We start from the raw sequence: 26,665 nt of genomic DNA on the forward strand, positions 1-26,665 counted from the left end.
ATCTGTACCACCAGGGTGATGATTGGAATCAAACATTCAGTGTGTGTGTGTTAAAGCAGTGGCTAATGGTTTGACTGATCAAACGTCTTTTGTGTGTGTGTGTGTGTGTGTGTGTGTGTGTGTGTCCAGTAATTAGTGCAAAATTCGTAAAATGAGCAATTTATGTATGACTTATATTTCTGTGTATGTGTTTAATTGTGTAGGTATGCATGTGTCCTGTAATGTATCTCCACTTGAACTATTCTGAAATATTGATTTTTGTTCAGTAGATAATGTTTCTAGGACATTATGTGATTTATATCCATATACGTCTCCTAGAAAAAAGAAAGGACATTTGCTGTCTGACAACACCCTTGGGAACATGATCTGTTGTGCCAGATGACTTCTGTCGCTTACGACGACCCTCCTCCTGAGAGGCATAGTAGACTTTATATTTTGTAGCACCTTCGCATGGTGGTGCAGTGGTTAGCACCATCACCTCAAAGCAAGATGGTTCTGGGTTGTATCGGTTTCAAAACTGGGGTCTTTCTGTATGGAGTTTGTATGTTCCTCCTGTGCCTGCATGGGTTTTCTCCAGGTACTCTGGGATCCTCCCGGAGTCCAAACACAAGCAAGTATGAGTTAGGTAAATTGGTCCAGTTCCCAGTCTCTTACCCAGAGTCAGCTGGAATTGGCTGCAGTGGGAATAAGTGATGGATGGACAGAATGCCAGACTCCAGATACTGTATGTGTGAACTTTGTAAAAGAATAGTTGGTATCATAGGAGAAAAGTAATCCAATGTTATGTTTCTGATGTGTTAGATATCAAATTGGTGCAATTAAGTTTGTCCGTGCATTGTTCATCTGATAGTTTGTGTCTAGATATATTAAAATATGTAGGTATGCATATACTGTATGTGTCTGGTTCTACATCCCATTGCATTTAAATGTACAGTACACAATTGTGCAGCTCCATGTGAATATATGTACATGTATATAATGAATAAGCACCCATATGACACTGTGCCAGACATCTTCACAGACAGACATTTTACTCTAATTGCAGGTTTTATTGAGGGGAAACAAAATGATTGAATGATTCTGTCGTCTCAACATGTCAAGCGTCGGTGTGTAGTGCAGACCAGAGAACAAGATGAGGACCCAAGTGCAGACAACAGGGCAAGCTTTTATTCCAAGGCTCAGGCAGTAAACCAAAATTCTCCGCCGCACGGCGGGCAAGCAGGCAAGGGCAGATACGAGGCACTCATACACAGGTACGGTAAACTTAACTCAATGCAGTGCAATGATCCAGCGAGGAACAAAGGAAACCGGAGAACTTAAATACTAAACACAAGACACAGGTGAAAGCAATCTACTAATGATAACAGAAACATAAAGCCACCTGGAACCAAACAGAACAGAAACAGGAAACTAACCAAAATAAGACGCCAGGCAGGGCTCAAAACCGGAACCCAGGTTCAGATCCTGACACAACAAACTCATCTTCAGAGAATTCAGAGAATGCATGCCTGTCTGGATGCATCACTGCAACACTAGCTCATCTTTTTTTTCCTTTTAAATGATATAAAACATCATGATGAGCCCATATATTAAATATGAAGCAAATTTGAGGCAACATGAAAATGATCTAAGTGAAAAACACTGGGAAAATGGCAATATTAAAAGAACATGTTTTTAATAACACATTGCTCCAGCTCATACTCTGTATACTTCCCTGTGTATCTGCACTTCAGCAATCACTAGTTGATTTACTAGTTTTATATTAAGATATAATAAGACTGAGTCAATTTCAGTAAAAGATTCATTAACATATTCAGCATAACTAATTATGCCCACGATTTGTAATACAAATATGCAACTGTCTGTAATTATCTTGTAACAAAGTGCAGAGAATGTATGATTTGTCATGTATTTGTATATGGAACTTCAGTCTCATTAACCCATTATGAGGCCTGGGAGAAAAGTGTGTTTTGAGCCCCTATTGACCCTGTACTGCATTAAAGTGTCTTAGTAAACTCAACATCTTTGGGTTTTTGTTGGGCAAAAAACACAATATGAATATGTTACAGTAATATGTTTGTTTTTTTAAAAAATATATTTTCATACATTCCACATAATGAATAAAAAAAAAACAAAAACCATGTAATAATAAAAATAGTTCTGGGCTTCACCCCTACCTTACTTTGTTTCCATGACAGAATATTACTATTTAAATAGCCTAATAAGAAATGGAAGCAACTTGAAAAAATACAACATTGCAATAAATGTATACAAATACATAAGCTTAAAAAACATCATTTCATACATTTTCTGTCTGCACAAACAGAGGAGCTGGTGCAAATTTTGGACAATTTTGTAATTAATCATTAAGACTGATGTGGCGTAAACTGGAGGCTTTTGGGTCCACTGGGCGATGGAATTCCCATCTTCAATAAATGTGGCATTATATCTTGTGGCACTAAAAAGATGAATGTGATGACTTTGGTGATCTCTGGTCTTTAAGTTTAGTACCACCATGAAGTTAACATTTGTGATTTTGAGTGATATACCTTGACAACTTTTGAATGTGGATTGGTGGGTAGGTGGATTGGTATGAAATTTGGTATGGATGTTCAAAAAAAGGTTTTTCATCTAGCACCATCATCATGTCAAAATTTCAATTTGTCCAGTATTTTGGTTTAATACCAAATTCAGTACTTACAAAACTAATCCCAATCATCTTCAACTGTAGCTAGTGTTTAGTGCTAAATAGCAAATGTAAATGTCTAAGGACGCCCTCCAACCTGAACAAAAAATGTACATTGCTTGCAATGCATGTCCCAAACCTTTGTCATTATGGTAACACTCATTCATTCATTCATTCATTATCTATACCCGCTTAATTCTAATTATGGTCATGTCTATCCCAGCTCTCTTTGGGTGAAAGGCAGGGGTACAGGTCATATGGTAACACTCATACACGCCATATGATCGTTCCACCAGCAAGTGTACCAGATTTTTGTTTGTTGTCATGGAAAAGTCATAAACATCATGATTACGTAGTCATCACAGTTTATAAGGTTTAGGACCACAAACAATTTGGTCAGGTTTAGAAAAAAAAAAAATCATATTCTTGGTTAAAATAACCTTGTCATCATAGTTATAATAATAAACATTTAGCCAAGATTGTGTAAAGGTTACACACTACATGATCTTGATGAATAATTTATTTGACACATTCAATGTGAGTGTTCATTTTATTGCCTTTTTAATGTAGCTAATGTTACACTACCCTGTCAGATGAGGAGTCTGCCATCATGCATCATCAAATCACATGACATTCTACTAGTCCTAGACTTCTAAGGGTTAAAAGCACTAAGACCAGCTCCTTTTCACACCTTCCCAGTGTTATGTTGCCTGTCTCTGTATTTATTCAGTTTTGTGTTCTTACTGTATTCTTAGCATGTGTACTTGTTGATCACATTGTGTTTTCATTTATTCCCCTAGTTTCACTTTCCTTTATCTGGTCTGATTCTATCATGAAGTTATACAGGAAAAAAAACCTTTTCCTGTTCAAAACAGATAGCTCTGTCTGGTGCGGACAAATTCTGATTTATCCAGAGAGACATAACTCAGATGATTTTCTTCTGTCTGTGAGGAAACTGAATCACTGTCACCCCCCCGCCCCTCAAACATTCACATGTTTTTGTCTGGGCTATAAGTGTCTACATGTCTTTATTCATGTACTTATCTTTGCATTGTGTGTGCGTATTTGCCCCCACACCACCACAGCACCAACCACAGGAAGAGTGGGAGGGAGAGAAGAGAGGTGGACCACAGAGCGGTTAACTTCATGACATCACAAGCACTGAGCCGATTGGATGCTGCCAGAGTCTGGAGGATTTATAAGCCAACCAGTATCCTCGGTTTCCTCCACAGCAGCATCACCGTGCAGCGAACAAAGTCCAGGGAAACCCAGGAGATAAACTGAAGACAAACCACATCTGCGCAACATACTCCCAGAGCTTCCACTGACTGCAAACAAGGTCAGCATGAATCTTTTAACAAACTGAGCAATATGTTTACTTTGTGCAGTGTGTGAGGGTGGTTTTCTTCTGCAACACTGGTGGTTTAATGAAAGATAGGAGTGCAAGTTAATGTTTGGTTGAAGGTTGAAGAATGAAACTTTCAGAAAGTTGCAGTGTGGGAATGCAAGATCTCTCATGCATTTCAAATGCTCGACAAAAAAAAGGTCCTGGAGTCTTTTTTATAGTTTGGGCTCCTTAGTTCAAATGAAGGGAAATCTTAATGCTATGGTTTAAAATGATTTCAAATATATGTTGTGCTTACAACAGCAGTTTGGAAATGGCTCTTTCCAGGTCCCTAAAGAAATGATTTCCCTATTTTTTAATTCCCATCCAACATCTTTGGAGCCAGGCCTCATTACCTGGCACCATCATTAGCCCCACTAATGCTGTTGTGACTGCAGACTGCAGCACATCCCAGTTTGGACTGTTCATGGTTTTGGAATCAAATGTCCATCTATTTCATACAGTGAAAATGTGAATGTGCACATGCTTCGGACACTGAAGAGTATATAGTCTTTGTGGAATTCTATTCATTGTAAATGTAGGTAAACAAAAAACACATTTTGCAAATGTGATCCACAGCCACACCACAACAATGTCTCTTAACAAATCTATTGAATTATATGTTATTTTCTTAAGCTTTCATTAAAAATACTGAATTCTATAATTACATTTAGTGCTTTCTTCTTCAGAAGAGAAAAAAAACAAATCATGTACAAATCATCTTATTTAAAATGCTTTTAAAAAGTGTTATTTGTTTTCATTGTAAAGCTGCAATTCAATGATGTTCATTTCTAGAAAATACTTAAAACTCATCTGGGCAGTTGATTTAAAATTTAATACAGGTCGAGAACATCAACTTTTTTTTTTAATGAAAATTGGTTTAGGGTTCAATAACAGACATAATATTGAAAGTATGATATAGGATGGGCAGCATGGTGGCTGAGCGGTTGGCACTGTTGCCTCACAGCAAGAAGGTTGTGGGTTCGCAACATGCAAACTCGTGGAGTTGCATGTGCTTGCGTGGGTTTACTGGTGACTCTAAATTGCCCATAGGAGTGAGTATGAGTGTGTGAGGTTGTTTGTCTCTATGTGGCCCTGTGATGGACTGGTGACCTGTCCAGGGTGGACCCCTGCCTTTCACCCAAAGAGAGCTGGGATAGGCTCCAGCAGATCCCTGTGACCCTGGTTAAGGAATAAGTGGGTATAGAAAATGGAGATATGGGATATTGTAAACTACATTTCTTAAAGAATACAACTGAACTCTAAAATTCTTTCAACAAACTCCATCTTCATTTTAACAATTTTTTTGAACACACTTTAAAATTTAAAAGTCAGTCAATCAATAAAACTACATGTAGCTTTAAACTTGTGGTGACACAGGAGAGTTTGGTTATAGCTGTAAAACAAAAGCAAAAAAAGCTTTGCGTTTTAATGCTGTCAATTCAAGATCTTTTTTTAAAAGATTTTACAGTCATTGAAGGTCACTTGTGATTCATCAAAGGTGACGTTGAGGTGACTGTGCTGATTGGCTCATTAGTGTCATACTGGCTTATTAGTGTCAGTGCACTAAAGGGTAAACTGTGAGCAACAGCAAACTAACCTGTGGATAATGTGTCACATGACCAAAATCAATCCTGACTAACCATCCTCAGTAACAAAACCCATACAGTGTAACTACCAGCTCAGTCAGCTGTTTAACTGTCTGATTTTTAATGTGTAAAAAATATTGTAAAAGATGTTCCAAGCATGGGAAGGAGTGCATTTGTCATTTAAATTTATTAAAACTTGCATTCCCTTTTGGCAGTCTGAATCACCTGAGCACAAACTGCTGAGAGCAGGGACTGACATGTTTGATTTGTCAAAGATAGGTGTCATCCTGTCATCTCCTCAGTTCTCTTTCAAAATAAGCTATGTGTGACTTACTGCCAGATCTGAGACTTCTTCCTTACAAGGAAACACATACACAATTACTTTCCCCGCTGACATGCTTATAAGGACACTTCATTAACGTAAGACATTCCATAGGTCCTAACACCAAACTTATCCAATACTAATTCTAGCCTTAACTCTGAAACCATATGTTAATACCAAGACAGTTTAATGAGCACCAAACAAAACGTCTTTGCTTTCGAAAAACATCATTACTTTCAAAAGTCTAAGACAAACAGAAATACATAGTTGCATAGAGCCATATGGGCGTCTGTTATGATTCAGCTGCAGTGTGGCTTTCCAGTTATAACTTGGTGAATTGCACAGCATAGGAAGAGTACGTCATTAAAGAATGAAGCAGACACTCAGACTGCTCCTCCCACAGAATACCCCCAAATTAGAGCTTGTTACAGCAGGGAAGGGAAAAAGAAAAAAGTAAGATTTTGAGAGCTCTAGTTAACTAAGTGTAATACCTGCAGTAAAACAGACTGATAGACTGAGGGTATGTCACATCAGCAGAGATAAAAGATACATACAATATACATTGTCAAACAGTGCCCAAATAAATGCACTGGTAATTCTTGATTGAGGAATTACTTTAACTATAAAGTAGTTCCAGGTACTCTTAACCCTAAATCAAAGTACTAAGAGATGAACAAACATGTTGTTGCATCTGACAATCATGTAAAAAACCCCTGAACCCTTAAATAGATATCTGGTTGATTTCAAGATAGCTACTCCGCAAGGCTTAAAAACAGGTTTTGTAGAAGGTGATTTAATAGTTGCTGCAGTAGACATTTTTGGTGTATTCATTTTATGCTAGGGACACAATATGACTGTAAACTTTAAACACTGGTCCTACTTCCTTAGAGAGTGATTTGCCAAATGATTGATGCAAACACAAGCCAGACTCAGACAGTAGTATCACTAGCTGATGCTGGTTTTCTCCCTTAAATCTTTTCACCCAAATACGCACAGACTAATTTCATCCTTTTCTAAATCACACTGGTTATTTTCTCACATCTTTTTGACCAGAGTCAACCAAAAACATCTCATCTCATAGTTTAACAAACCCCCAAAGTGATGTGATTTTCCTGCTCTGATGACAGAGAAAACATTGCTCTGTATTGAAACAAAGTTGTCAAAGACACCTAACCGCTTGTTTAGGTCTGTAATTAAGAATGTTATGACTTCCTGTGAAATGCACTGCTAGTTAACAGTCATGTGACCATGCAGTCTCCATTTTTAGGAAGGAATCTGGGCGAGATAGACTCCAGTTTGACATGTCATTGTGTTTCTTGTATTTCTGTTTATCCTGACTATGTTATATTGTTTTTTTATGTTATGCAATGATGCTTTGTTGTGTGATTTTTAACCTGGTTTTTCATGCTGGTTTTCTCCCTGTCTAGACTCCAAACTGTGACACAATGAAAGTGGCCATTCTTTTTGTCCTGTTCTTCGCCACAGTTCTCTGCCGACCGGTGAGTTGCTGCCTTTGTCAAAAACCTCAAGCTAGTGCTAGCTGAACTCAGAACAGCAACTTGGCTGAATGTATTTGACATTTTGTTAGTTTTTAATTAATTTTGTGTATATTTGTTACTTGCTTTTTAGGCAAAAAAGGTGTCTCTCAGTAGTTCAGAGAGCTCTGAAGAAGTGGTGAGTATCCATATGTATAAAGTGAGAGAGAGAGAGAGAGAGAGAGAGGGAGAGAGAGATCCACTGACTGATGTTGTCCACAGGTGAGACGACCAGCACCTCCAGCCCTCAGGAAACAGGCAGCTGTGGTTCCTCAGACCCGTGCAGCACCAGTACAGGTAGAATATTTTTTAATTTATTCTTTTTCCCTTGTATTTTCTACATATCTGCACTGTACAATGTTGCAATTTGCAATCTATAGTTTGCACATGATGGGCATTTGGAGGTAACAGGATACACATGCTCATTTAAAAATTATGACATTAGTAGCAAAAATGTGTCAGATTTACTTGTTTTTTCATTTCAGTTCATTTTGCTATGCTACGAGACCAAAGACCCACCCACTAATTCTTTTTATTGACTGGGAACTGGCTGAGCAGGGAAAGTGATTGAATGTGTTGTGTCTCTTTGATGCTGTAGAATGTTGTAGCACCAGCTGCTGCCAACTCAGACGAGAGCAAGGAGAGTTCCGATGAAGATGAGGTGAGAGACGCCTAATCAGCAGTTTTAATCAAAGTGATCATTATCTTGATAAAGAAAGTGTCATGTCTGCAGACTGTCATTCTAATTGTGACTCTGTGGTTCGATGATTTTTACAAAAGGTGGCAGCAGAGGCCCCAGTGGAAGTCAAATCTGACAGCACAGTCTTAAATGCAGCCTCTGTCAAAAGCCAGGACAGTGAAAAAGATGATGATGATGATGATGATGAAACAGAGGTGAGTTTGAGTAAATATTACCATACCATTAACAGATCTGACTACATATACAGCACAGAGGTGTTGTATTTTTCTGGATGTTGGTAGACAGTGTTGGCTGCTGATATCATAGAATCAACCTTACTTAGCAAATCATAAAACTCAACAGCAGCAAAAGCATAAATACTATAGTGAAAATATATTTTATAAGTAAAAGTCTTACCTGACATACCAAAAGTAGAAGTACTCAACAGCACATTTCACATTAAAGTATTTTATAGAAGTCCAGTTATTTGTAACTGGGGCAGCACGGTGGCTTAGTGGTTAGCACGGTTGCCTCACAGCAAGAAGGTTCCTGGTTCTAAACCCATCAGGAGCCTTTCTGTGTGGAGTCTGCATGTTCCCCCTGTGCTTGTGTGGGTTTTCTCCAGGTACTCTGGTTTCCTCCCACAGTCCAAAAACATGTATGTCAGGTTGATTGGTGACTCTAAATTGCCCATAGGAGTGAGTGTGAGTGTGTGAGGTTGTTTGTCTCTATGTGGCCCTGTGATGGACTGGTGACCTGTCCAGGGTGGACCCCTGCCTTTCACCCAAAGAGAGCTGGGATAGGCTCCAGCAGATCCCCGTGACCCTGAACCAGGAAAAGCGGGTATAGAAGATGGATGGATGGATGGATGAATTTCTAACTGAAGTGCTCCCATGCTGAGTGCTGCTGTCATCCAGTAGGTGGTGGCATTGCATTGTTGTTCTGTGCTGCTGTTACTGACTTTGGCCTTTGAAAGGGTTTGGGGCTGGAAACATGAATCTGGCAATACTGGAATGTATAAATGTTTGGTAGAAGGCAAAGTAAGCTAATAGGACTGACAAATAATGAACTGTGCAATGACACAGCTGATGACTGATAATTTTCAACTCAACCTGCTACTTGCATCACCCTATCACATTTTTAACTGTCCACCCACTGACATTTCACCTCTCACCTCTGTATCTTCAGGAAACTGAGGAGGAGGAGGATGAATCCAGCTCTGAGTCAGACGAGTCCTCCACCATTGCTCCTGTTACTGTTACCCCTGTGATTGTCACAGATGAACCCGTGGCTGAAACCACTGTGGAGCCCATCATACCGACCATCATCACTGACACTGATGCAGCGCGCGGCGACAATTTGGGAGGCCACCCCAGTGACTACAAGTCCATCGATTACGTGGAGGACAAATCTTACCACAAGATCCCTGTTCCCTACAAGTCCTACGAGTTTGTCGGAACAGGAAAGAAAATGGCCTATGACAAAACCAACGGCAATGAGGTGGAGAAGTCACTGAAGGTGTATAAGGTATAGGCTAATTTGAGCTTTGTGAGAGAGTTTGGCCATCGAGAGTTCAAATTAAATCCAGCGTGGTGTTAGGCTGATGTAAAGTGGAATTGTAGCAAGCAACTGTCCAGTAATCATGGAACTGCTACATTCAAACTCATTACCATTACTGCTGCTTAAGCATATGCAGGGAGGTTTACAATATAATGTGGACAAAACTTCACATATATCAAGTGCATGAATAGATTCCTTCTACAAAAATCTAAATCTAACTAAATGTAAAACCAGCTTTTACTTAAATTTCACTTTCCCTTCAGCTAATACTTGGATTCTCCTTTAAACCTCTTCTTTTAGAGCTTTGTTTTATTTTAGAATTTTAACTATCAGACAGACAAATTCACCTAATCCTCTCATCTCTCTGCTGCCTCATCTTCAGGCTATTCAGGTCCACTCTGACTTTGAGGAGGACACCAGCACTCCTGAGATGGAGAACCAGGGCCCAGATGCATCTTCTGGTACCACTCAGGACCAGGACCACAGCCCCCGCCAGGCCTCTCTCCCGGAGGAAGATGGTGCTACTGAAGCAAGCACCACCAATGAGAGTGAGAGCTCAAGTAACCCAGAGGAGGAGGAGGTGGAGGAAAGCAACAGCAATAGTGATAGCAGCAGCCAGGAGGCTGAGAAGAACCAGAGCAGTGAATCAGATGAGAGTGACAGCAATGAGAGTGACTCAGATAAAGATGGGTCAGGACCTGACAATACCACTGAAATGCCACTGGTCATCTCAGCTAAATAAACTCCGCCCATTCAGATCACAATGTGGACGGCAGCATAGATAATGGGTGCACTCTGCAACCAGTCGCAAAAACTCCCCTCTAAAGCCACTTTCCACTGCAGGGACAACAATTGCTAAATTATTACTTTTACTTTTTTAATGTAGTCAGCCAAAAAATTTTGTGATTTGGTAAGTTATGTTTAAATAAAGTAGTATATCTTTATTTTCCATATCTTGTGGTCAAGTCATCTTGGTAAACCCTAAGGTTGACCCCACAGAGGAGAATAAGTGATGTATCTTTTAAGGATAAAGAAATGACCTTTGCTCCTTTTCCTTCTCCTGTCTCTTACCACTGATTAACGCGCAGTTGTGTTCATGTATCTACATGAACACAACACTAAATTTAAGTCCAGTATGCAAAACTACATGGATTTGACTTGATAGTCTAGAAGCTGCACAGTTTATTTAAATACTAGTAATCATTTCTAGCAATATAAAGTTTGAACTTGACATAAAGCCATACATTTGCTTGTTTGTGGCTTATCTTTGGTACTTGCTAATATCAAATCTACTAGTGTAGATAAAATGGATGTTAATGAGGAGGAAATCAACATCTGGTACAAGGTTTAATTAGGTATAGATGTAGTACACATATACAGTATATCCAACAGTCCTGTTCATTTGCACAATTTCTACCTACACTACATGTTGTCTGTCCTGTGTTGTTTACTGTAATGTATCATATTGTACCACTTCTAAAATATCAATAAAAGTTCTTTTTCATAAAATGGGATTCTGGTTATGTACATTTGTTCATCATTTTAATAGATGCAAAGACATGGAGGCTGGTGAAATTATATAAAAAAGAAAAGCGTAATAAAGTCATGGAATTATGATTGTACTGGACCCTTATGTGTGCCATTCATGATACTGAATGAAATAGTAATATTTAGTAACAAGTGATATATTCATTTTAGGACAACTTCATTCATACTTACATGACGTGAATGAAAACAGAAATGTTCAGTATATAAATATAAGAGATAAAACTTCCAAAATCTCAAATTAAATTACCCAGAGCACTGTTGTCTAAAAGCAAGAAGGTTCTGGATTTGAATCCCATTTGAACACCACACTTTCGGTGCGGAGTTCATGCACTTTGCATGTTCTCTTGATGTTTGCGTGGGTTTTCTCTGGGTACTCCATCTTCCTCCCACTGTCCAAAGACATGCAGTTTGAGGTTAGGCTAATTGTTGAATCTAAATTGCCCGTAGGCGTGAATGTGAGTGTTTGTCTGTCTCTATGTGCCCGCCCTGTGATAGACTGGTGTTCAGTCCAGGTTGTCGAGTCCCCACCCTTCGCCCACAGACAGCTGGGATCGGCTCATGCCCCCACTGTGACCCTCCGAATTGGATTAAGCAGTATAAAGAATGGAGGGATGGGTGGATGAATTACACAGGTTTTGTCTAGATTTTATCTTCTCATCCATCACTTTTACCCCTATTGTGTTTTACATCACATTGTGGTCTGAGTCTGTGCAGAACTGTGAAGAATGTGTGCTATAAACAACTTTAAATAGTTTTAATATATGGTGTGTATGGTGTTCATTATTTAATAATTACAAAACTGACTTGTGCAATGAAGCTAATGGAAATGTTGGAAAAAACATTATTGCAGGAAGTGATTTATGTTCAGTTGTGCAATGACAGAGCATGATTTGATTTATTATCATCATGACCCAGAGAAGACGGACTTAGTTAAAGATTAACAAAGATTACTTGAGCAAAAGATCCAAAGCAACATAAATGTGCAAGGACATGCCCATCTGAAAAGCCAAGTAGTTTATTAGGAGTGCATGTTGGCAGAGGGGATTCCTGTGTGTGCTTTCTTGTTGGATCTCTGGCAAGCAAGACTGGCCATCATTGATTAAACACAGATTTGATTCTATTTGCCACATAACCTATAATTTCTAATCTATCATCGTAGTATCATCCATCCATCCATTATCTCTACCCGCTTATTCCTTAACCAGGGTCACAGGGATCTGCTGGAGCCTATCCTGGCTCTCTTTCGGGTGGAAGTCAGGGGTACACCCTGACTTCTGACTGACAGTTGTAGTATCATCTTACCCGATTTTTGTTTAAAAAAATTTCAGGAGTGAAACAGCAACCCCCAGTGGTGGAAGGACTGGTAAATCAGTCATACCTACATACCTACAAATTAACCACTTAGTCTTCATGATGGAAAGAATAATGGACTTAAACATCAAATATTGTAAGTCAGATACACTTCTATTTGTTTGCTTACTCCCTGTTTAAATGTACTTTCCATTTGCTTGTCTGGTAAAAATAGCTGTTAGAAAATAGCAGGTTAGAACATCTTGTGTGTGTGTGTTTTCAGCTATATGTGAATGTTTATAGCCATGCAGATGGGTTGGTATAACGCTTTTTGTCTTTTGTTGTTGTAGGTCTATGTTAATCATATTTTTTCATCAGAGTTGCACGTTCCTCTGACTGTGTAAAAAAGTAGAATAAGAAAGTAGAATAAGAAAATATCAATATCAATTAAGAAAATATCAATTCTAAAAATTAAAGAAATGTTGAAGCTGTAATATGTAGACTACCTGTTGCAGTTTCAGGAAATTTGAAGATTTGTGGATTTTTGTTTATCTTTGTCTCCATAGCCCCTGAAAGACGTCTATATCTAGTGTTTCTAAACTGTTTTTTGGCTGTTGAACAATGACTTCTCCTGATCTCTTTAATCTGGTGTTGTGCTGCTCCTTCAGGGAGTGCTGCTGACAGCTCATCAAGAACTGGAAATATGCCTCAGTTAGCTTTTATGTAGATGACTAACATAAAAGAACAAAAACAACAATACAGTAATTTAAGTGTGATTACTGTATTCTTCCATGAGTCACAGTTTTGTAATTCTGCAGTGGGATTTGAGAACATGTGTTATGTTTAGTGGCTAAACCCATATGCAAAAATGACAGAACTCGAGGCAGAAATCAAGAATGATTTATTTAGTCTCTACAAAACTGAGGAATATAACTGAGGTACTAATGAACTGAGGCACAATCACTGAAGATCTGAAGTACATAAACTGAAGTTCTAGAGACACAGAAGTGGGAGCATGCACCTCACAGGATCTTCCAACAACCAGAAGGCAGGGAAGTGTGGTTTAAGTAGAGTGGCTGATTGCTGTTCGCACACAGCTGCGCCTAATCAGCCACTCGACCAAACTGCCTCACAGCAATCTGTGGTAAGAAAGATACGTATAAGGGGAAAAGAGAAACGACACAGTCCTGACAGAAAACCAAAGGTCATCTCCTGGAGACCTTTGGAGGTCGAGCATGGTCCAGGATGACAGCATGAGAGATCCAGGAGCGTACCTCTAGCCCTAGAGTTTGATCCACATGTATTTTTCCATGGCTTCTCTCTCTGGCTTTGAGAGACTGTATAACCTGCTGCTAGGAGGTGGCATGCCAGGATGCAAATCTATTTCACAGTTGTATGGCCTGTGAGTAGGCAATGACTGGGCTTTATCTTTTGTAAATACCTGTGTAAGCTCATGATATTCGGTGAGAACTGAATCGAGATTAATGTCTTCAGGTGGGGTAGAAGTTGCAATTGTCACGTTTGATGAATAATGAATATAAGCATTACCCTCCCTCAAACACTCTTAACAGCCCCATGGTGGGCTTCCCAGGCTGGCTACAGCCTCCTGCCCACCCTGGCTCTCACCACCCTCCTACATGCAGTCTAACGGGCCCATGGCGAGCTTCCACCCCACCCTCCAGCAAATGTGCTGCTACTTGCAAGGTTAACTTCTTTTCAACAGATGGGCAACTGTATCTTCTGTGTAAAAATGTGTCAGTGAAAAAAATAAAGCAACAAATCTGATGTTATTAGGCAGATAGAATTTAAGCTTCAGTATTTCTTCTATTGGAGACTATTCTGTCCTTATAATGCAAGAGGAACGTGCTTATAATATATAAATATTAACAAATAGACACAAAGCCTCTGAAAACGACAATTAAAAAGAGTAAACTTACAAACAAAGCTTCTCTGGGACTTCACACAACGAGATGGACACAGAGAAAAGCAACATGCAATCTCCTTGTTGTGAAAATGGCTGCCATGCTTGTTTCTGTGAAGCATAAAGTTTTTCCAAAGGGTAGTTTAACTAAACCTATAGCAAACAGCGCCATCTAGTGGGGAGGAAGAATTAATTCAGACATGACAGAGACTTAGAGAGACAGAGAGTGGTGTTAAGATATATTAATTATAATAATATATAATTATAATTAATTATATAATTAATGATAGGTAAAAACTTAACTAGCATTTCTTGTTTATAAACAGCAGGCAGGAAATATAGTGTTATTACTTAAAGTGGAGATGATGTAAAGCTGTAGGAGAAGCCAATGTTTCTGTAAGCTATGTGAAACCATGTTAAAAAAGACTGTACTATAATATGTACTCTGGACTAAACAGAATACATAAACATCAGGTGTTATTAGTGAATGTCTATACAGTGCCTAAAGATCACATCACTACATTCTTATTAACTATAACAGTATGGTTAATTTACGTAAACATACATTCACATAAAATAACTAAATATAATATTCTTAAAAAGCAAATTAACTATCATATTATCATTTAGTGTTTAATGTATTTAACGTCACATCAAGTTGGATCTACCTACACCATTTTTTTCCTTACCTTGCTAATGTTATTAAAAACTGAAAGCCAGTAATGCCTGAGCAGGCCACTATTTGTGTGGATTTATAATAAATACCATGACCTGGATGACTGACGGACCTGGATGGAGAATCTCCACTTCCTGAAGTCATGTTTACCAGTTTAATTCGACCTTTACTTGAATTAAAAAGCTTATCCATGACAGAAAAATATTTTTCTTTGTCTTTCTGTCACATAGGCAGTGAATTTAGTTAATTAATTCATTAATTACAACTTCATTTAATTTAATATCAGATTTGAAAACTTGTAGGTCCAACCCCATTTCACCGGTAAACAAACTGAAAGATTGAAAGGGAGCTGCATGTAAGAATTTTTGCATTTCTTAACCTTGCTACAGATACTTCCAATTTTATAAGATGATATTTTTAACTTTGGTGAAAATCAGGGTTGTGTTCCAGAAAGCAGGTTTAACAAACTCTGAAATTAATGCTAAACTTGGAGTTGATTAACCCTGAGATGGGAAACTCTTGAGTTTTTGGTTCCAGAAGAGCTGATCGGAGTTAGTTCAACAAACTCTGAGTTGATTAACTCTGAGTTAAGCACGTGCATGAGGATTATAACACTGATCTAATAAATGAAAGATACTATTTTAGAAAATTTCATTCAAACTTTCTATTTGTCTTGTTTAAAATAGAAAATTGAACTGAAGTGGTGCATGGACCTTATGTGGTCTTGAAAACATGAACACATTTTTTGAAAGAAAAGTAACAGCTGCAGCAGCAAAGGAGATGGCTTTGGTATTGCAGAAAATTGTTGCTCGAGTCAATGCATTGCGTAGTCTGGTTGACTCTAAATTGCCCATAGGAGTGAGTGTGAGTGTGTGAGGTTGTTTGTCTCTATGTGGCCCTGTGATGGACTGGTGACCTGTCCAGGGTGTACCCCTGCCTTCCACCCAAAGAGAGCTGGGCTAGGCTCCAGCTGATCCCCGTGACCCTAGTTAGCAAAAAGCAGGTATAGAAAATGGATGGATGGAATTCGTAGCTCCCTGTAGGCCTTCTGTACTAACTAGGAGTAATCAACCAAGGCAAAAAAAAAAAAAAAAACATAATCAAAAATCAGACCTACTTTTAGAAATAGATCACAAATATGACAATTTCATTATAGTTAAGCTACTTTAATTTTGAAAAAATATATAGTTATATTAAACCTGTACAATGGCAACAAATGCAATACAACACAAGTTAAAACAGTCCCAACAACAACATTAAGGTATTGTCTCCAGCCTTCAGAGCCTCATTTAATTTAGTAAAAGATGAATTTGTAACCAATAATTACACACATTAAACTGCAGCAATAACTCAGTCTGAATTTAGTATGGACTAACAACAGACGGGTGCTAAAAAAAAAAAACACGACACACCCCCTACTGTCTATAAACACATTTCTGTGGGATACATACTCTGGATGCAGGCCTTACACTTTTTCAGGTCTGTGTGATAAAATATTTGTTTGTTTTCATGAGACTGTGCCACAGCTGCTGCATTTAAGAAAAAAGATGAGAAAAAGAAAGAAAATCCTTAGCAAATAATAAAGAAAAAAAAATTGAGAATGCTTTGTTTTAGGCCAATAGCTTTGTAAAAATGCAGCTGGGAGAAATCTACCATTCCTCCTTGTACTTTACTGTCCAATTAATACGGAAAGGCAACCATGACCAGTGAAGACCTTATATTATCTTGTGTTACAACTATCACAGTAACTACTGGTAACTACTACCTGATGTTGGCAGTGAGTTTCATGCTGGTCCATAATTAAAATTAAAGGTCATTCTGTGCCGGCATGTAGTGGCATCAACTAGTATTTGAATTAAACATTTCAACCTGTTATTCAGCTGTAAGATCTCAAATATATTCTTAAATTTAGACTTTAAATAGCCATAATTAGAATTTTTGAGAAACATCAGTATAGTATTTTTAACTGAAATACCTAATAGAAAGGCACACACTCATTTTTATGGGTTAGTAATGAGTATCTCTGCTTATATGTTGACCTTTATTCCTAAATTAATTTGACACGTTTAACTCGTAAGGCTAATTCATGATATAGTCCAGGCATCCTGTGTGGACATTCATCTGCAGCATGTCGGCTGTCCTTGTTTGTGTTCATCTGAAACCATGAATGGGCTGTTACAGATAGACCTAACATCTAAAAAAAAAAAAAAAACTTTTAAGGAGTATGGTTAATTGTTTTTTGAAGATGGTTAACAGGAATGGCAGCTGCTCAGTTGTCTCCTCTACTTTCAGTGATGGGAGCTGCTGTTGGAATGTCTTTGGTAACAGAATGAGTCACGTTGCTGGTTGATGTGGCTATGGACATGGTCGGTGTTGCTGGCAGGGTTGTGCTGTCTGTCACAAGTGGCTCGTCTGTGCTCACTGTATCTGGTTCCACTGTAAGCGTACTTCTGTCACCCATAGTGACAGTGGCCGTGGCAGCAGTGGTCAAGTCTGGCGTGGCCGTGGCAGCAGTGGTCAAGTTTGGCGTGGCCGTGGCAGTAGTGGTCAAGTCTGGCGTGGCCGTGGCAGCAGTGGTCAAGTCTGGCGTGGCCGTGGCAGCAGTGGTCAAGTTTGGCGTGGGCGTTGCAGCAGTCATTCTTGTTGGCATGATCTGGGTGGTGGAAAGAACTTCCTCAGATGATTCTTCAGAAGATTGACTTTCAGAAGATTGACTTTCTGAAGATTGACTAGACTCTGATGACTCCGATTCAGAGGAAGAGTCTTCAGAGGTGGAAGATTCAGCAGGCTGCCAAAACAACTTATCCCTAGCAAACCATTCCTGTCTCCAATTATTGTCAGCGATGTCAGCATCATGGTGCCGATGCCGACCAATCTGTGGAAGAAATATTGAATGAAAGAGGTATTACATGCAGATACTCTCAAATAAACCTCACCGTTTCATGTCTGTTTTCACAGTCTTAGAAATTCCTACAGTGGACGTAGCAATATCAGTAGTAGTAGCAGTGACCGTATGCTTGCAGTGCCCCTGTGTTTGTAAAGCAACATTAACACCAGTAGTATCTCTGAAATCTGCATGCATGATTACTTTGTCCTGCATTACACAAAAGTCTCAGCTATTGCTCAAATGATGACACCTATTGTGTAGGATGTAGGAAGTGGTCAAATCACAGCTGAAACTATGCAGGAGCCATCAATTCTGTCACCAGCTTACTCACTGGGTGCCTGTTGGAATTGGCGTGACAGCAAACAATTTTCATTGACTGTCCATCACAGGTACTTTAATTTTGTGTGAGTGTAGCCATTTACAATAAGATGAAAGCCAAGGTAATAGTAATACTGAAAGAGAAGTGAGGGAGGAAAAATTAAAGTGAGATTAAGTGTTGTGGGTAGCTCACCGGCATTGCAGAGGTTTTTGTGAGAAGAATGATGATGAGGGTGGAAGGCAGAAACTTCATCTCTGATTGGCTCCTCTCTTCAAATGAGGGAAGCCACAAACAAAAACACAGTGACTTACGCAAGACCAGAATCCAGATATCATCAGAGGTGGACAGATTTAAACTGGAATTTGACAGTAATCTTTACTTTACAGCTAATGAAATTGATATAGAAACCACATGTTTTCTAAACAGATAAATATGCATAGAATTCATAAGAAGCTGCTTTAAAACCCATAAAAGATATGGTTATATTAAACAAAATATTAATGTTAAAATGTAATATATATGATGAATAAAAACCATACCAGTTTGCTGTAGCACCAACTCTGTTCAGTAGTTCTTCCTAGTCTCTCTGAAATCCTGTATAATGTAATGGGAATGTGTAGCTGTGATGCTCAACAGGACTAGCTGGTGCTATATATACTGCCAAGGCAGTGAGGAAGGGAGGGGCTGAAGAGGTGGTGAAGCAATGGCAAAGTTTAGTCTTTTTTTTTTTTTTAATGCAGATATAGAGATTTTAATGTTATATTTTAAAATGCTTCTGGTATGTACTTGGTGTGGACAAAAATAAAAATTATTTCATTTTTAATAAATTTACAAAAATGTCTAAAACAATGTTTTCACTTTGAGTGTCAATTCAATTCAATTCAAATTTATTTGTATAGCTCCAGATCGCAATACAATCATCTCAAGGGATTTTACAAATAACAAAAAACAAATCTGAGCCAGCCCTAATTATACGCTTTGTCAAAAAGGAAGGTTTTAAGTCTAGCCTTAAAAGTACAGAGAGTGTCTGCCTCCTGAACCCAGGCTGGGAGCTGGTTCCACAGGAGAGGAGCTTGATAGCTAAAGGCTCTGCCTCCCAGTCTGCTTTTGGAAACTCTGGGAACCACAAGTAGACCTGCACTCTGAGAGTGAAGTGGTCTATTGGGATAATATGGTACTATGAGGTCTTTAAGGTCTGAAGGAGCTTGATCATGAAGGGATTTGTATGTGAGAAGAAGGATTTTAAATTCTATTCTGTATTTTACAGGGAGCCAATGAAGAGAAGCTAATATAGGAGAAATATGATCTCTCTTGGGTGTATCCCTGCCTTCCACCCGAAAGAAAGCTGGGATATTCTCCAGTGACCCTGGTTAAGGAATAAGCGGGTATAGAAAATGGATGGATGATCTCTCTTGCTAGTTCCTGTCAGGACTCTGGCTGCAGTATTCTCGATTAACTAGAGGCTTTTTATGGAGATAGTGGGACATCCAGATAGTAATGAGTTACAGTAATCTAGCCTTGAGGTAACAAATACATGGACTAGTTTTTCTGCATCATTTTGAGACAGGATTTTAATTTTGGCAATGATGTGTAACTGAAAGAAGGCAGTTATAGTGATTTGTTTTATGTGTGAGTTAAAGGACATGTCTTGGTCAAAAATAACTCCAAGGTTTTTTACAATAGTGCTAGAGGCCAGGGCTATGCCATCTAGAGTAGCTATAATTTTAGAAAAGTTATTTCTGAGGTAAGAGGTAAGAAGAGCTAAATCTGTGTATGGTGAGAGAATGGAACAGCAATTCTCAGCCAATGATTCTGCTTCTGTCTGGAAAGGGCTTAAGGTGATTACCAACTACAAGCCTAGAGCCCCCCACTCTGTGAACGACCTGCGCCTGGCCAACAGCCTGAACGAGTTCTTCTGCCGCTTTGAAAGACAATGGGACGAACCTGACCTCCCCCACTCCTCCCCCCACCAGCCATTGACCAACAGCAGCCCCATTTCCATTTCCATACCTTGGATCACCTACACTGTTCCACACCTCTGTTCCCCCTTCCCCTCCACCCCTCATGCCTCTCTCCATCAGTGTTAATTTTGACAGCAGATTAATTTAGTTTTAGTCATAGTCTTTTGACTAAAATGCAATTTTAGTTTTAGTCACATTTTAGTCATCTGCTTTGTTTTAGTTTTAGTCTATTTTTAGTCGACTAAATAGCATAAGATTTTAGTCGACTATATCTACTGTAGATTTAGTCGACTAAAATATATTGGGTTTAATTTAAGTGTAATTTAGTAAAACTATTGTAATATACAAAATATTCTACATTAAAATTAAATAAAAAACAAGTTTTATTAAACATATATGGAATATGGCCTTTCCATAAAAGACCAAAAATTAGATATGCATTGTTTATAACCTGCATATGACATTCTTCATTCTTTAAAGCAAAAGTGCAACTCCAAAATATTTAAAAGAAAAACTGTATTTAGCAGTAATGCCATTGCATCAAACGTGAAACTGACCCATATACCTTCTCTTTGTTTTCTCCAGCTGTTTCCATTTCATTATAGTTTAAGTCAGACACAAACCCAGTGTAGGCTATGATGATGTCGTGTACTCGCGTATCCCGCGTCACTAGGTGGATCAGTTACTTTTCAAAGGTGCGTCTAAGAAGATGAATTCTGATTGGATCTTTTCTAAAAACGTCCCTCACTCACATTTTCGTCTCGTTTTTATTAGTCAACGAAAATGTCAATATATTGTAATTATTGTTTTCGTCGTCGTCACTTAATTTATATTTAGTTAACGTCTCGTTTTCGTCAGTGAAAACTTGTTGACGAAAATCATAACGAAAATACTTCGTCAACGAAATTAACACTGCTCTCCATCAAAGAGGGAGATGTGAATAGAATTTTCAAACAACTGAACCCCCGCAAGGCTACAGGCCCAGACTCTGTCTCCCTCTCCACCTTGAAGCACTGTGCCAATCAGCTGTCCCCAGTGTTCACAGACATTTTTAACACCCCACTGGAGACTTGTCATGTGACCTCAGCCATCATCCCAGTCCCCAAAAAGACAAGGATCACAGGACTTAATGATTACAGACCCTTCGCCCTGGCTTTCGTGGTCATGAAGTCCTTTGAGCACCTTGTTCTGTCCTACCTCAACGACATTACAGACCCTCTCCTGGATCCTCTGCAGTTTGCGTACAGAGCCAACAGATCTGTGGACGACATTGTTAATATGGGCCTCCATTTCATCCTCCAGCATCTGGACTCCCCAGGATCCTACGCCAGGGTACTGTTTGTGGACTTCAGCTCTGCCTTCAACATGATCGTTACAGCTCTGCTCAGAGACAAGCTCTCCCATCTGAATGTGTTTGACTCCATGAGCAGTTGGATCACAGACTTCCTGACAGACAGAAGGCAGTTTGTGAGGCTGGGAAAGCATGTCTCTGACTCCCGTACCATCAACACTGGATCCCCCCATGGCTGTGTCCTTTTTCCTCTGCTATTCTCCCTATACACCAACGGCTGCACATCTGCTCACCAGTCTGTGAAATTCCTGAAGTTTAAAGACGGGACCACCCTCATCGGCCTCATCTCTGACAGAGACGAGTCGGCCTACAGGAGTGAGATGGACCGTCTGGTGTCATGGTGCAGCACCAACAACCTGGAGCTCAACTACGTCAAAACAGTGGAGATGATTGTGGACTTCTAGAAGGACCCAGTCCTCCTTTGCCCCCTCATCCTCTGTGATATCCCGGTGACCTCTGTCAAGTCCTTCCACTTCCTGGGCACCACCATCACTCGGGAGCTCAAATGGGAGCAGAACATCAGCTCCCTTACCAAGAAGGCTCAGCAGAGGATCTACTTCCTGCGGCAGCTGAAGAAGTTTCACCTCCCTTCAAAGATGCTGGCGAACCTTTACACTGCCATCATCAAATCCATCCTGACATCCTCCATCATGGTCCAGGACCCGGAGATGTGCAGCCAAGATCGCAGCCAACCCCTCCTTTCAAGACAAGAACTTATCCAGTCCCTCCCCCCTGGCAAGAGACTCCGGTCCATCAGGGCCAGGACTTCACGCCACAAGATCAGTTTCTTCCCCACTGCAGTCAGCCTGTTGAACAGTACCCCAGTTACCCCTACGTGAGCCCGCCCCTCCAGAGAAAATTACGGAATCCGACGTTGTTTTGGCAAAATTACACACCGAAAATCCTTAAATTAGTGTAGATTGATGCTTCAATTTGGCAGTTTTGACCATGGGCAGTTTAAATAAACAACAGCAAACTGTGTATGTTTATCATGCACATTTTCCCAGTTTTCCAGTTCCTTAATATAGGTACAGTATAAAATGTATATACTACAGTACTTAAAAGAATGATTTAGGTCTTTATGGTGCACCAATGAACATAAATTTGTTTTCTGGATCACTCAGTGATCTCCCTATTTTAATACTTACAGAAACTTTAGAATTTCACTCAGATTTTGTAAGAAAGTCTGGTTTTGAAAAATCTCTTTCCACACAGCACAGTTTGTAATAGGTGGCGCAACAGCATTGCAGTGAAGTTGATGACGGTCATATAAGAACATTAAGGTGAAATGAGAATGAAATAAACAACTTTATGGGGTAATGGCCCATCAAAATAAAGCACTAAATATTTATGCTCTTCAGTGCACTTTTGTATTACATATTAAGAGGTTTATCAGCTCAAACTAGCTCGCAGGCTATGTAACACTTCAGTCTCATTGTTTTTGTCTTCATTTTTTCTTAAAATATTTCTGTTATGCACAGTTTCAAAATGAAAGTATGTTTCCTTTATTTGACAAGATTTAACAAAGTTTGCTGTTTATTAACTGCAACAATAATCCTTCCCAAACATTAACCATACCATAGTTTCAGTATGCAGATATTGTGGAAAGAAAGAGGTTTTGGATGTTTGCGGAACTGTAGACTGAAATTTGGCATGATGACACAGTGACTAAGATATTACAAATGGTAATAGAAGTCTGAATGACATAAATGAGACACGATCCAGTGCATAGACAGACAGACAGACACAACGTCAGTGGAATCAAGTGAGCACTGATTCAGAGCACCTCTTCTCTTCTACAACTGCATCATCAGTTTATGATAAACTCGGGCTGATCATAAAGTGAACAACGGAACAACGTCTGACATATCCCACGTAGCAATGAAGAAAAATAATTAAAAAGCTATTTGTACTTACGAAAAAGCAAGAGAAATTCCTTAAATTATTTTTTTTCTAATGATTAGAAATACAAGCTGGTCAGAGGCATGTTAATAAGGCGGGAGTGTCCATGAGTGTGGGGAAAACATGAGAGAGAAGCAGTGGGCGCAGTGGGGAAGTAGAACATGTGTGAGAAAGTAGACAGAATAATTAGATGACAAGGTCTATATGAGTTGAAACTAGGTCTTACAAAGGAAGGCAAAGAAAATTTGAATCTGGGGGGAGGAAAACAATCATTTTGTTTCATTATTTTCTACATAGACATGTACAGTCTCATTCTTTAACTTCAAGGCTTCCTAAGATATTTTTCTCTAATGAATTTTAAAGTTTATTTATAGGTGTGATTTATGTGTGGTGATCCATATCAGACTGGAAAGGAAAATGCAGTGTGCAGTGCAGTGCTGTGACAGTGGAGGAGTCTGACTGGTACAAGATTTTTAAGTATATTATCGATTCTTACCATTTTAAAATCATGTTGTGGGAGAAGCATGGTTGCATTGGCATTCATTAGCATTTTGTGAATTTTCTCCAAATATCCAATATGTAAAGTCTCCTGCCCTAAAGTAAATTTTTATTGTACTGTTGTGGTAGTTCTGTTTTTCAATTGAACCACCAACCTTCAACCTACCTAAACTAATGCAACTTCGAACATCAGTGGGAGTGTATATTATTGTCTTAACTCTGTGGTTATGGCTGAAAAACAATGACTAATGGTGAGTTGCACATAACGTTGCAACAGTCAGATTCCAGTATCGGGGCTTTAGGGGAAAGTCCCCAGGATGACATGACAAATGTTTGGTTTTTGTTGTATTTAGGGTTTTTTCCACAACATGAAGATTTATGTGTCTGTACTCAGACATGAGGTGGTAGGAGTGCATGATCTGCAAAGTAAACATTTCCTACCAACACCGGAGTCTGGAGCACAATTTAGAATTTTTAGAGTATCCACTCTGGTCTAGATAAACTAAACTAAAAGTAAGTAAAACCACTTGGCTCAGGTTAATTAATAATAATGGCATCAGCAGACTGCAGTTTGGGATGAGACCAGTAGATAGACTTCCAGTGTTAAAGAAGTGTTACTTCATTTATTTTATTTATTATTTATTTTATTCATTTATTCATTACTTACTTACTTTATTAATCACTATTAATTAATATAATTTAAATAATATTAAATTTAATAATCTTAAATTAGAATAACTGCTGTACTTCTTCTTCTTCTTCTTAACCAAAGCATCTAAAAGCGGGCACATAACACTGATATTACAATCCTTCCACTGGCTTTTACCCAGGCATAAGATCAAATATAAAACAATGCTGTATGTGTTTAAAGCCCTAAATTGTTTATTCCCTGGCTACCTGAATGAACTTCTTACTTCTCTGCAGCCCAACACAAATCAACACTTATTGGAAGTTCTAAGGTCTAGGACCCAATGATGAAGTGATTCTGCCACTGCACCAAACATTTAAAATTCATACTGTCACTGATGTTCACTTTACATCTGTATTAAAACATATCTGTTTGATCTGGCTTTCTACTTTTTACAGCATAATTTGACATAATGTGGAATATGGTTTGTGGTGCTGTGTGTGTTTTATGTTTGTTTTGTATTCTGTTTTAGGCACTTTGCTCAACTTTTTGTTGTTTTTAAAGTGCTATATAAATAACTTTTGAGTTGGGTTTTGGAGATTGTATCAAAGGTTGTTAGTATTCTGATTGAACATGTTATTCATATAACAATTATCCGATTTCCAAATTTTTATTTTCTAACGTAAATTTAGATTTAAATTTAAACAAAGTTCTATTATTGCTGTGCTTCTTAATTTTAGAATCTGGAACCAAAAGAAACATAACACACAAATTTTAACACACATTGTCTTAAGACAAGATCAGTTGCTTTTCCAGTTCGTTCCTGCTTGAAAAAATCATTTGGGAACCAGGATTAGGGATGAAGGAACTTTGTTGTCCAGACCTGTCAGTTAAAACCAAAATGAGAAAAGTGCAATTGAAATGGAAACAGATTGTTTTCATGAAGTCTGATCAGTTTTCTGATTGTGCCTGATATTCTGTTGATCTACTAAACTTTCTACTAAACACTTTTCAAGACCCATAGATCGTCATGAGCACCAGTTTAAATGAATGAAAGTTTCTGAAAACAGGCATTCTATCCCTCTGAAATGATGTGTGACATCCTCAACTTGGTAAAAACTGTTTTTGATACTTACATAATGTGCAATTTAGAAACACAGCAGTTTGTGTTACAATTATACTGTCAACATGTGGTTGCTTTTTTAAAAAAAATTTGCCTTTACAAGGTTAAATGTCAATTTACACGTAAGTAGTATAGTTAATTTAAAATGTTTTGGTGTTTGATGTTTTTGTCTTTAAACAAATTTTTAATCTCATGATATATAAAATACTTTCAACTACCCATTTAATTAACCCTTCAATTTAATCTTCATTTAATCTTCAAAAACACTACCGTTTCAGTACGTTGGGATGAAAACATCCACTAAAATAAACTGCTGTAAAAATATATCAGATAAATATTTTTCAACTTTTTTTGCATAACGGTCCATAGTCCATATAAAACTCCATATAAAAGGCAGAAACTAAGCTTTCTATGCACAGGCCTGAGTAAAGGGTTAATGGGGCCACTTGGTTGTCAACAGTAAAAATCACAAATTTTACCTCTTCCCAACAGGAGAAACCAACAACCATCAAGAATGCATGATTATATAGTGTCATGGCTGTGCAGTCAAAAAATGTTGTTATAATGGCAGTCAATGGGGCAAAAACATCCACGAACAGTAAATTAGTCAGAAAAATCTTGTGTTGCACAAACACTAACATGCATCAAAATCAGTGTTGTTACTAATCTTTGACATGTCCAAGACTGCTAGGGGGTAAAAAAATATCCAGTCCACAATCCCTTTTTATATTGAAAATAAGTCATTTTGTGTTTTTTTCCCCAAATCTGTGACTTGCAGGACTTTTTTTGCAGGATTTTTTTTAACA

The 26,665-nt window shown here is 38.5% G+C and overlaps 2 protein-coding genes across 3 annotated transcripts; one reads left to right on the top strand and one right to left on the bottom strand.

Annotated features, from left to right (window-relative positions):
* Nucleotides 1-3,920: 3,920 nt before the first annotated feature.
* On the top strand, nucleotides 3,921-10,556 carry spp1 (secreted phosphoprotein 1). Its single transcript, XM_026297673.1, has 8 exons — nucleotides 3,921-4,025; nucleotides 7,409-7,480; nucleotides 7,611-7,655; nucleotides 7,739-7,813; nucleotides 8,115-8,177; nucleotides 8,297-8,410; nucleotides 9,384-9,722; nucleotides 10,138-10,556. Exons 2-8 carry the CDS (start codon nucleotides 7,427-7,429, stop codon nucleotides 10,495-10,497), a joined length of 1,050 nt encoding a protein of 349 aa, XP_026153458.1. The 5' UTR covers nucleotides 3,921-4,025; nucleotides 7,409-7,426; the 3' UTR covers nucleotides 10,498-10,556.
* Nucleotides 10,557-16,340: 5,784 nt separating this feature from the next.
* Nucleotides 16,341-19,049, bottom strand: LOC113124168 (osteocalcin 2-like). Of its 2 annotated transcripts, none has more exons than XM_026296651.1 (3): nucleotides 18,936-19,049; nucleotides 18,589-18,665; nucleotides 16,341-18,065 (listed from the first exon to the last, which is right to left on the bottom strand). In XM_026296651.1, the coding sequence occupies exons 2-3, from the start codon at nucleotides 18,646-18,648 to the stop codon at nucleotides 17,460-17,462; spliced, it is 666 nt and encodes a 221-aa protein (XP_026152436.1). In that variant the 5' UTR covers nucleotides 18,649-18,665; nucleotides 18,936-19,049; the 3' UTR covers nucleotides 16,341-17,459. The 2 variants fall into 2 exon arrangements, with proteins under 2 accessions (XP_026152436.1, XP_026152437.1); XM_026296652.1 differs by having other exon boundaries at nucleotides 18,589-18,751; nucleotides 18,936-19,019.
* Between the last annotated feature and the right edge of the window lie 7,616 nt (nucleotides 19,050-26,665).

Source organism: Mastacembelus armatus, chromosome 12 (assembly GCF_900324485.2).
Source record: "Mastacembelus armatus chromosome 12, fMasArm1.2, whole genome shotgun sequence".
NCBI classification, from domain to species: domain Eukaryota; kingdom Metazoa; phylum Chordata; class Actinopteri; order Synbranchiformes; family Mastacembelidae; genus Mastacembelus; species Mastacembelus armatus.